The sequence below is a fragment of the Periplaneta americana genome, chromosome 6, assembly GCF_040183065.1.
Source record: "Periplaneta americana isolate PAMFEO1 chromosome 6, P.americana_PAMFEO1_priV1, whole genome shotgun sequence".
NCBI lineage: Eukaryota > Metazoa > Arthropoda > Insecta > Blattodea > Blattidae > Periplaneta > Periplaneta americana.
This window is the reverse complement of record NC_091122.1, coordinates 67,480,363-67,492,991: the sequence shown is the minus strand read 5'-3', so window position 1 is coordinate 67,492,991 and position 12,629 is coordinate 67,480,363. Positions and strand designations below refer to the sequence as shown.

General features: G+C 34.4%; 1 protein-coding gene across 4 annotated transcripts in view; it reads right to left on the bottom strand.

The window, feature by feature from the left end:
* Positions 1 to 12,115, bottom strand: part of LOC138701412 (PRADC1-like protein) — a 29,122-nt gene extending 17,007 nt beyond the window's left edge. For 2 of the 4 annotated variants that reach the window (XR_011332547.1, XM_069828273.1), the window contains exons 1-3: positions 11,909 to 12,115; positions 7,253 to 7,389; positions 2,860 to 2,975 (exon numbers count right to left, since the gene is read on the bottom strand). Coding sequence is in view for 3 of the 4 variants with exons in the window: in XM_069828273.1 (XP_069684374.1) it covers positions 2,860 to 2,975; positions 7,253 to 7,389; positions 11,909 to 12,011 (356 nt within the window). In the remaining variant the exon portion in view is untranslated. Of the gene's footprint in view, positions 1 to 2,859; positions 2,976 to 7,252; positions 7,390 to 11,793; positions 11,831 to 11,908 lie in introns of those variants that run through there. The other 2 variants (XM_069828274.1, XM_069828275.1) reach the window with 2 other exon arrangements.
* Between the last annotated feature and the right edge of the window lie 514 nt (positions 12,116 to 12,629).

The following is a 12,629-nucleotide window of genomic DNA, read 5'->3' as shown; positions in this document are numbered from 1 at the left end:
CTGTTGTGTTGACTTGTCAACCATAAGGCCACGTACAGAGAATCTCTGTGCAATCCACAAAGTGCAAATTTCATATTAATTCAAATAGATGAGTTTTCAAAAATTATAATAAAATTCTTTTATCGGACATTCAGCATAGATAGGGTGGGATTTTTTTATACATTTCTTTGTTTTCTTCTAATGCCACTCAAGTTGCTTCCCCCCCCTCCCCCCCGATTGCTTGTTAACAGTCACCTATCTACAACACTGGATGTCCGGCACTACATAGAAGTTGTCATTAGTGCTTTTTTTTTTTCTTGCAGAACATGCTGCAACTATGTTTTTAATATAATTTTTATTTCAGTTTCCATTAGACCTTGAAAGTCTTAGTTGGACGAAAAGGAGGTTAAAAACAACCAAATTCTCGTGCAGTGAACAGTAATCTCACCCTGTCTGCTATAAAATATTTTACACAGTTTCACCACAGTCTACTATATACAGTCGCGAAGCTCAATATGTAGTAAAAATGCAAACATGGGTAGTTGCTCACCACTAGGATCGCTACTATCGCCACATCATCGCAGATCTCTCTCCTAGCAGCCGACAAAATATGTTACACTTTCGTTGTCGTGTTCTTTTGGAAAAATTAACACCTTCCTTCCATTATTGAAATATTAAATGCATAAATTTAATTTATTATTTTAATGAAGTATATTAAATTCCACCATAAACTCGAAGATACCTGCAAGAAATAAGTTAATCTAATTTTTGTTTGTGCAAAACGAACTGAAATTTACTATAATAGCTTCACTCATTCAAGATTATAGCGATAATTAACTATGAAACCAATAAATATTAATTTGCATTTCTCTTTACAACAATAATAATGGAAATATGAATTAATGGAGTAACTTACGTGTACCGGTACTTGTAGTGTAGGCTTACGTAGTTAACAAAGTGGGATGAGGTTAAGCAATAATAATCACACCAGAATTGGAAATAAAACGTGATCAATAAATTTTATTGTAACAGACTTTTTCTACGTCTCCAGTAAAGCAACAAATAAAAATAACAACAAAATTAACAGCTATAATTAAAAACATATCCTTTGAAGAAAAAAGTAGGCCTAAGCAATAATAATCCCACCAGAATTGAAAATAAAACGTGATCAATAAATTTCATTAAAACAAACGTAATTTTTCTACATCTTTAGTAAAATAACACATAAAAATAATAACAAAATTAATAGCTACAATTAAAAATATATCCTCTGAAAAAAAAGTAGACCTAACCTTTATTTCTCTGGAAATTTAGCAGCCTAAGTGACAGAACTTTAACCGGTATCTAATGTCCTTCCGGTTAGACTGAAACATTTCATTGTGAAATTTAAGGATATAATGTATTCTAACAGTCACAAAGAACTTCAAATTAACAGTTTTGTTTCTGCACAGCATTCTTGTGGAAACCCAGGAACCTTTCTGAATATTTCGGAAATCGGAAAAAGGATAACTCTGGCCTCTTTCTCTTACTGTTGCTACAGTTTATAGCACTACAAACGTCTCCTCCTTGTCCCATATTATTATTCCAATTATTATATTTTAGCCATTAACATTTTCATTATAACCAATAACGAACATTTCACAAGCATCAATGTGAAATACGCAACGAGCTAGCACTCGACAGAAATACGACACAGTCCAAAGTCGACCATGGACAATCTATTGTTTCTAGTTGCTAACCGCTTGGAGCGCTTTATCACGAGATTTGCAAAAAAACACCTCAAGCTTCGCGACTGTATATAGTAGACTGTGGTGTCACCACCTGTTTCTCCAGAAGAAAAACACTGGTTGTTGTTATTATTATTATTATTATTATTATTATTATTATCATTATTATTATTATTATTATTATTATTATTATTATTATTATTATTATTATTATTATTACAGTAGGTGTGTTGCGATATTGTGGGCATTCAGTAAAGTGTGTCATCAGTCAAAAAGGGTTGGGAACCACTGTCCTAGACTATGAATAGTTTCAAGTGCAGCACTTTTCAGTTCACTGTAAATGTAAAATGTTTGCTTAGGCAAATCGTCCACACTCATGGAGTAACAGCACTTCTGGCCACAAAAGCAGGTGCCCGGGTTTGAATCCTGGTCGGGACAAGTTACCTGGTTGAGGTTTCTTCCGGGGTTTTCCCTCAACCCAATATGAGCAAATGCTAGGTAACTATCGGTGCTGGACCCCGGAATCATTTCACAGGCATTATCACCTTCATCTCATTCAGATGCTAAATAACCTAAGATGTTGATACAGCATCGTAAAATAACCTACTAAAAAAAACACTATGGAAAATCTGTAATATTGTTTAATATTTTTATCAACTTATTTTCGTTCCTTTTTTGTGCATTACTTAATATATTAAGGTCCTTCATCAATAACATAATTCATGTTACTGGCACAGCATGTCACTGATATACCGATGCTAAAGCGAGAGCTCTGTGTACGCCTCAAGCTCAGAATAGTGTGAGCAGGCTTGCAAGGGCAAACTCTGCTGGTCACTGCTATAGATGGTAGCAGAAACAGCATGTTTTGAGAGAATGACAAACAGATTTCAGTGGTCATTCGGATTTCAACTTGGACATGGTGACAGAAACTTCAGATTCTGAAGAAGAAATTGGAACAGAATGTGATGCATAGACAAAAATATGACTTTTTCTTTTTACATTTCTACTACTGCAATAGGACTTCTGTCTATATTTGGTATGACTGCATGTTATATTCGCCAGCAAACATGTTTTAATTTTATTTTAGTGTCTTCAAAATTGGGGTGCATGTTATATTCGAGTAAATATGATACACTAAACACAAAACACCTACCCACGTTCAACTAAGGCCACACTTCCTTCTAGTTCTTCAGCATTCTGTGGCCATCCACAACCACATGGTGGTTCTACAGGAACTAGAGGAATCCCAAGTCCAGAAAATGATTCATTCTAAATACATTAAAAGAAGAAAAAAGATTAACACAATTCCATCATTTACATATTGAATAGTCCAGAACAGTGACAGAGCACCTCTGTCCCTATCTAGTGATTACTATGCTTGGTTCCAGAATTTCAACCCAGCTGATGGTGATGAATTTTTAAGAGTACCAGTAATAAAAGCCTTCAGCATGGCTTCCTTTGGAAGAAATACAGAGTTGGGAAGCCTGCATCATAGAATAAAGAGGACTCCAAATAAAATTACATATAGCCAATTTCCTTCTTTTGTTTTATAACAGAGGTCTCTGCAGATCTATAAAACTACATAGGTCTCTAATATTTCGATCAGGTAAACACAAATCCCAAAATAATTGCGAATATTCTGAAAGACTTCCATAAGGTTGTTAAAACTTGCAGAAAACTTAGAACCGGCAGAAAATGTCAGGTATGAAAAATCACAGGGTGATGTACAGCCTTAGACAAACGAAAATGACCGAATTCTTGGATTGTGAATTTTTCCAAGTTCTCTTTTGGTGAACACCTGATTCACAAGCAATCAAATGTTGAGTATCCTACACGAAGCCAATACGATTCACCCATAGTCTTGTATAATGCAAAACTGCTTCCTCCATAAAACAATGCTTATAGCTCAGTAGTGAAGCACGAGATTCTCTGCAAAAGGCGTAAGTTCGAGTGTAACTTTCTGATTTTGGTATTTTTAAAACATTTTCACATAGCCTAGATTTCTTCATGTGAATTTGTGTTACTTTCTATTTTTCCTTTGCTTAGTGCAGCGTTTCTCAAACTATGGTCCGCGGACCACCTGTGGTCCTCGAGGTCTGCCCTTGTGTTCCTTCAAAAAAGACAGAAGGAAAAATAAAATTCAAACGAATTGTGTATCGCACTATAGCTGAAAATCTCAGAGATTGGAAATGACACATGACAGTCACCTTTCACTTTTTCTCTCAGTACTGACATTTTATGAAATTTATTACCCTACCCACTCTACTCTCAGCAACAAAAGAGGGATTTAAAGCACTATAAATGTGATGTTTCTCGCCAGCTTTTCCTTGCACACTGGCGCTGCACCTGTAAATCAGCCAGGGACCACTTGAATTCACAAAAAAGGACCAAAATACCGAACTTTTTCATATATTCATGACTTTCTTAATAGTTTTGCCGACACCCAGTCTGCATATTGAAATAGTCACGTACTGTACGTCGTACACCAATAGAACATGTGAAATTGCATCTTTACTTGTTGAAAATCGGGCATGTTTCTGCATTAATTTTTTTTTTCTATTTTTCTAGATGACGATGTAAGAAATTTTAGACTCCGTCTACAATATTTTAAAATCCGGGTGAATCAGATTCAGAAATTCAAATTACAATACTTTTCTAATTATATTTTTTGTAGCCAATCACAAGTAACTTATAACAAATTCTGTGCATTGTCGATTCGTCGCTGGCCTGTTTGTAGTTGTTTGAAATCCTTTTTATGTAGTACACGCTAATAGTTGACTATGTCTGTGTTAAATAGTTCCCACTATACATAATGGGAAACTGGCTTCGATCCGGATCTTTGAAAAGAAAGGAACGTAATGATATGTTTCATTTAGGCAGTACTAATAGTTCAGAAGCTGTGTGTATGAAGATGTTGATATCAGTGATTCTAGAGCCCTTAAATAAATATCTAGTCCTAGTGGTAGCTGTTCAAAGAAAAAATACTTTCGTAAATATGACAAGAGTTATTTGAAACTTCGATTTACTTGGTATGACAATGAGAGTGAATCGAAACCTCGGTGCATTATTTGTTATGAAGTGCTTTCAAAAGTGTATGAAACCCAACTGCACTTAGAGACAAAACATGCAAATGTAAAAAGTAAACCTGTTGAATTTTTTCAACAATGTGTTGAGTAAGGTGGTCCGCGGAACTGTTCTGACTTTAAAAAGTGGTCCTCACTTCAAAAAAGTTTGAGAAATGCTGGCTTAGGGCATATTTCGTTTTTACTTGTATGGAAAAGTATTGGTTAATCATCATTTGATAACTGTTTTACAAAAACAGCATTTTGTCGTAAGTTATCAGTAGCGGCTGGTGGTCAAAATAATGAGTGTGCTACAATCTCTATATTGGCCTACTGTATACACTTATATGTATTTATCTTAATTTGAGACTCGCCTAATGACGAAATATGAAGTCCATACAACGTTCCTTCCTACTGCAGAACTTGCCAATTGCCCTGATGTTAAACGTTAAACCCCTCCATCTTGGACATCATACTCTTTCCTATTGACAGTATTGCAAGAACAGTGAGACGATCCTGGAACATAGTGTTCCTTAAAAACGTTTTTATGCATTTCAAGCAAGAAAAACATCTTTCTAGCTCAGCAGTGGTCATTGGTGTTGTAACCAAAATATTTAACAACTTCGTTACTTTACAGAATGGATCCTGTGAGTTGTTGGAGGCTATGTATTGTAACAATTGAACAGCTCCATCTATATTTCGGAAGTCGGGTCTTCCGTCTAGAACTCGAAGTTGTATCTTTAACACTCTTTTGTTCAGTAGAGTATAGCTGTTGACAGTAAACTTCAAGTTCACGTTCAGGAAAATTATGCGAAAAATTGTCAAAAAATTTGCTGTTTAACAATTTTGTTGCGTCTAGGTAGCTTAAAGACTGGAAACGATAAGTAGTTTCCTGAATTATACGGTCACATACTTCCTTGCTTCAATTTTCTGGGATTTCATTCTCCGTCACTTGCTGACTGATTCAGGAGGAACCTCAAAATACTGGTAGATGGTAACAGCAGTCGGACACTTGAATTACCAGATACATTGTACATAGTTCCGAGTTCTTCCACAAACAAGCATTCTTTCATTACCTTCTATCCAGTTGTAATGAAATAAAAACGGTAATATGTTTTAGGTATTATACAGTATCTTTTTTCTTTAGTCTCTTTGGAAGTTTATTTATTGTAGATAGAATTTAAACAATGTAGGACTATCATGCATTTCTTCTGAATAGAACAGAGTGAAATATGACATTATTTTAACACTAATTCAAAGGAAATTTCGTAATATATGAAAAATGTAACAAAATTAAAAATGTAGGCCCTGTATAATTGAAGATTTCGGGGGTAACTAATGATAACCCACATATACAAATTGCATATATTTTAATTTTTACTGCAAACACAAGAGGATTGCCATATTTTTCAAGTGGCATAATCCAATCATTTGTTAACATATTTACATAATTATTTAACCAAATCAAAGATAATGTGGCTTATAGGCTGTTAACAACCAGAAAACTGTCGATCTCAATTTTGAGGGTTATCACTATTTACCCCCGAGGTCTTCATTAGGTGAAATGCACACTAATTCAAAGGAAATTTCATAATATACCAAAAATTTAACAAAATTAAAAATGTAGGCCCTGTATAATTGAAGATTTCGGGGGTAAATAGTGATAACCCACACATACAAATTGCATATATTTTAATTTTTACTGCAACCACAAGAGGATTGCCATATTTTTCAAGTGGCATAATCCAATCATTTGTTAACATATTTACATAATTATTTAACCAAATCAAAGATAATGTGGCTTATAGGCTGTTAACAACCAGAAAACTGTCGATCTCAATTTTGAGGGTTATCACTATTCAGGCTACCCCCGAGGTCTTCATTAGGTGAAATGCATAAGAAAAAATCAGTTTTATTGCAAATTGAATTAATTCAAATATGTAGTCACGTTAAAGTAGGAATGCAGTATCATCACCTGTCCTGTGAGTGTGAATCCAGAGGTCACAAACTCGCACGAAGCTATCCAAAGGGAACTTAGAATTTGGATGGAGGTCGGTTTATTTCCCTCCCCCTGTCTAAGGCTGTACTTATCCCTTACTCTTTCCCTCCCTCCTTCCAGAAACACAAGCGAAAGATTTATTTTTCCAAAAAAAAAACAAAAACAAAACAATCCATCTAAAGGTTCATTTCTAACTAAAAAAAATCTAAATCTACATACAGACACACGCAATAAGCCTAGTGCTCGCTTACTTGTACACATCTCCCCACTCTCTCTTTTTCATTCATACTCTTTCTATCTCTCTCTCTCTCTCTCTCTCTCTCTCTCTTACTCTCTCACTCACAATCACACTCACAACTCTCTCTCCCCTCTCTCTGCCTCTTACATACCTTTTAATTTTCTTACTGTCTTTATAATCTATATTTCTCTTTCTAACATATACAAACAAAATTATTTTTCGTTAGTGTATATTTTTGTAAACTTACAAACTGCGCACCAAAATCTTTGGCTGGTCTAATCCTGTATGTATAACCCAACTCTTCTGGCTCAATAATTTCAAAGAATACATCCACCCCAATTATATCTGAACTTGATACTCCATCAAAAGTATGTAAATTGTTTGCTGAAAAGAGCAACACAATATAGAATATAATTAACATTACTAGAATATTACGTACAAGACATAATAGAACGAATAACTTCAGTCGGTGACTACTACAAAATTCTTTACATGTCTGTTATTAATAGGGCCTGGATATAGATTATAAGTATTTATCGGTTTAAACAAATGAAAATACGAAATATTTTAAACATATACTACTAATATTAAATTACAGTTAACAGACTTACGATTTTAATGTGATATAAAACATAATTTTTTTCTCATTCTCCGTAATGTTCAGTTGTTTGTTGGTGAAACTCATAAGCCTGTTCTGAAAAGTATTTCATACAATTTTCACATCACAAGTAGTTAGGCCTACCACACATCACAGAAGACAGTTGCCAAATTTTCGTTAGCATCAAAATAATATGTTCACAATTTTTTTATAGTTATTATTTAGTCAAATTTCCAAAGACATTCTTTAATAAAACTTAAGTACCGATAATAGGCCTATAAAATCAGTAAACTTTTTTTTGTTAATGCAAGAAAATATGCATACCAAAAAACTTAATCGAAATAAAGAATTGCATGCAAATATAACTGAGTATACAATTGTAAGCAAAGACAAAATGTTTAACAAGTCCTTTGTATATCGAGTAGACCTATATTCCATAATCTCAGATAAACCATGTGTACCTATCGGTCTCTAGTAATTAATGTTAAATTAAGGACAGTCTCTGGTTCAACTCAATGTCCCCAGAAGAAATATTGGCAAACAGAGTAAAAATAATCCTTTTAAAATATTACATTATAGGAAATTCTAACAAGAATTTTACAAAATATTGCAACTTTGCTACTATACGGGATGAAAGGGGATCAGTGCACCAAAATTTAAGAGGTGATTCTACATGTTAAATATAACAAAACTTTTATTAGACTTTTCCTTTGATGAAGCACCAGTAAGCAGGAAAACAAATAGTCTTTGTCCAATGTTTGCAGTGCTGTATTGTGGTAATGGCCCAAGAGAAATGGCTGATTGCCATACAAGCAGATAAATAAAAATAATCTCTGAATATGCAAATCTGACTTTCAGGTAGAAGCTCCCTGTGAAGCAGGCTTGAATAATTTCAAGGAAAACTGTTCCGGGGCTGGATAACGATCCTAGGACCCTTTGCTTAGAAGGGAAGAATTGTGATGGTGTCGTGTATGGTTCCTGAGGTAGCTCAGTCGGTGGAGCATTCGTGTGCTAAACGAAGGGTCCCAGGATCAACATCCAGCCCCGGAACAATTTTTCCTTGAAATTATTCATCTGAATAGTTAGGTCTTGAGCTTTTTTTTTTTTTTTTTTTTTTTTGCAAATTAAACCGTTTAGCCATGGATTTAAATTGAATAATTGCGAAAATCGTTAAAATAAATCTCGCAATGTAGTGCAGGGTTGTGTGCATGTGACCGAGTACAGCAGAGGGGAAGGGAAGATAAGGGATGAGTAATCATGCATGCTAGAGTTATTGAAGTAGCCATAATATAGCCAAATGTTGCACAGAAACATAACAATTTCCTCTATCATGGTGAATGTTAGAAAGAAAACTTATTTAGATTTTTCGGACCTCTCCTCGTCATGATCTATTACCAGTTTTGGTGCAGTGGTTATCTTCCACTCTGTATATTAACATACTATCCATTCGGAAATTTAGTGATTATGTAGGTTAGTTTAATTTAGGTTGAAATATTTCGCACCGTTCTGCACACTGCTGATTATGCATCTAGCGTGTTCAAATGCAACAGTGAGGGTATTTTCCTCTGTGAATTACATCTGGACTGACAAAATTGCTATATTAGTATTTATTTATTATTATTATTATTATTATTATTATTATTATTAGTATTTATTTATTTATTTATTTAACCTGGTAGAGATAAGGCCGTCAGGCCTTCTCTGCCCCTCTACCAGGAACCTCTATATTGAAAGTAGAGACTCAAGATACAGTTTTTTCTGTTACCGTAAGACAATTTCAATTTATCATGTAAAGAATTTAATAAAAACGTTCAGTTCAGTGAACATGAGAGAGTTTTAAAGAAGATTTGCTCTTCTCAGAATTATTGTTAAGTAACTTACCATAAGAAAACTTTCTCTATTCTCATTTGTTTTGTAACCTAATCAACTATAATGTAACCCAGTATTTTTTATTATACAATTTATCTTTGTAATGAAGGTCACATATTTTTAGTTTTCCGTTATTGTTTATTTTCATTATCACACTCAATTTAACTTCTGTTTGCAGAAGGCATTATAAAGTTACATGAAATAACAATAACTTCAGTTACGTAGCCTACTTCAAATTACTTGTAAGATAGTTCTTAATAAATATTTGAACATGTAAAAACTTATTTTATTTAGCTTTCAAAATGTCCTCAGATCATCTCTTGAATACTGGTCATCCTTATAAGTAACCTACGTGGTAATGCAATGAGTCTTGGTGAACGTTCCTGGTGTTTCTGTCAACTGACCAGCAGCAGGTCTCCCCACTCCCCATGACTTCCACATCTGTGAACTCACGGAGCTTTGCTGGATTAAAATTTACATAGGGTTACTATGTTATATTAATAAATGTAATAGGCTAAGTTTTCAAAATTGGACATCCCTGTTTTATGACTAACCACTAAAGATGCTGATTCGACTATTCTCACGAGTTCGTCTCCACTTGCATGCATGGCTGGTGAATTAATGTTCAGCTTATTTCATTATTCCTGACTGGTGTTTATGTTATCCTTCACTCTATGTTCTTATTGTGCACTGCCAAGAGAGAGAGAATGAGGTTATAGGTAAAAAGGAATATAGAGATCGTCACGAGAAAACTTCATGCTTGGTGAAACTCCGTCTTCTGAAACTAGCTGTGTCAGTCTGTCCTTGACAGATGGCAGAAAAGTCACGCAATGAGTCCACAAAAAATAAGTACAGTTATTACTTTGTGTTGTGCTCTGCAATGGATACATATTCAGAGCATGAACGTGCAACATTTTGAAAACATATATATAACCGGTATGTACGAAAAAAGATATTCAGACGTAAATTTCCTGGCTGCCTAGTTTCGTGTAGAAGAAAAATAATAATTTCGTGAATAGGTTTAATGAAATAGATTCTGTGAATGATGTGATGCAAATTATGTATTACACAAGATGGGTAACACTTCCAGCAGCTACTATTAGGCTACATGAAGGATGAGTACCGAATGTTGTTAATATAGTCTAACATAGTAAGCAGACCTATGTAAGCTTTAATCTGGTGAAGCACTGTGAGTTCACAGATGCAAGCAGCAGTGGTAGCACGACACCTGCTGCTGGTCGGCCAACAGAAACACCAGGAACTATATTTTCAGTCTGACGTCATTTAAAAGCTCCTGTGGCAATGCCATTTAAATAACTATAAATTGTAGGCTACTGAGGAACATTTTTCTCCAGCTCTATGGAAAATATGACTTAATATGACTTCATAAGTAATACTCCAGAGGCCAAAGTGCTTAAGCAACTCTGTGGAATAATAAACATGACATGACAGAAAGTGGTAGGCCTATTTGAATCTCTTAATAGGCTAGGCGTACATACCTCAGTATCGTCAATGAATGATACTGACGTGTGATACATTTTATTCGGCAATTCTTTACAACTGCGTTACCAAAGGAAGGCATGTATCTATCCATATCCACCTACCGACCAAAATCAGCAAAGCATACCAAAAGCCTGAACTAACCAAACCTAACCTGTCACTGATACTCGAACTTAGGAAAACTCACTAGGCTTACTGGTATCTATGTACCTACCAAAAGCTTACATTTAAGGCATGTGATCTCGTCTTTCTGCAGCCACCACTTTCAGAGCAAATTTCCACCCTTATTCTGGTGTGAAATTGGTGTCGCCGCTCAATTTTCTTTTGTTTACGGTACATTTAACTCGATTATTAAGCCAAGTACTTAAATACATCCTACCTTTCTTTGGTAACACAATTGTAAAGAAATGCGGTGCACCAGAAATATGTTTTATACACATAAATGTATGGAAGAGTTGGCACAACAAAAAATTGTTCATGTAATATATAAGAGTAGGCCTATATTTAAAATTTTGGCTACATATCAATAATTATATAACTGCAACTAACTTCTGTATTTTATCTGACGTACATTGTTACCTACCATGATAAACAAGCAAAAGGCTATAACATTTGACACTATATTTGAATTTTAAAATGGGAACGTGCTGTAACGACAACAAACCACCCGGAATTTTGATAACCAAAGTAATATCTTATTATCAAACTGACAGAGAATGCAGACTGCAGTATAGCATGAAACGAAATTAACCTTAACTTACATTACGAAACAAACATATTTTGTAATTTTCGAAATACCCGAAAGGTAAATGTTTACATACATAGCAACCTACACTGTGTCATGTACAAAAAGCAGTATATCACACCATAACAAATCTCTCATTCCCGCTTAAAAGCATTAGTTCTCGTTCGAATTCGAAATTACAATCAACTAACCTACGGTATTCACCATTGGTAGAAATAACTCAAGAAGCAGAAATCCAAAGAAGCAAAGATTCATCTTGAACGCTGGTAGATTTATAACACTGTTTTTGTTCATTTTAGTCAAACAAAAATAACATTTTGCATATAACACCTTTTTCTATTATTATGCGCACTCGACTGTACTACACAGTCATTGACAATACACAATCTATCCTTTGGGCATCGCTGATGTGGACCGATTACCGAAGTGGTCCGATGTGGATCATGCAAGAATAATAATTTTAGTTTAGAACGAATTGTAATATTTCTGGGATTGTAGCAGGTTGTTTAATTACATAGTTTACCATTGCCACATACTATTGGCATCTACTAAATCATTAATATGGATATTGTTATACTTTATTGTGATATTTATTTTGGTAAATTGATGAGATGTGTCCATGTACTTATATCGGTTTTGCTTTAAGTAATACAGACAGATAATTCTGTTGATTGTTGTTCTTTGGTCCTGGATACAAATTCAAAAAATAACTTTTCTTTGTAACATTCAAATAAATTGCCATGAAGTAAATACATCAGAAACATTTTCAGTTTTCGATTATTTGATCCAGAGTGCATGCATTCTTTGTTGAGAACCAGTCCACAATTTGCGCACAAATTAAAGAAATAACATCTTCAATGCATTCAAATACTGTATATTGTCTTGGACTTAAAACCGACATAAATACATGCA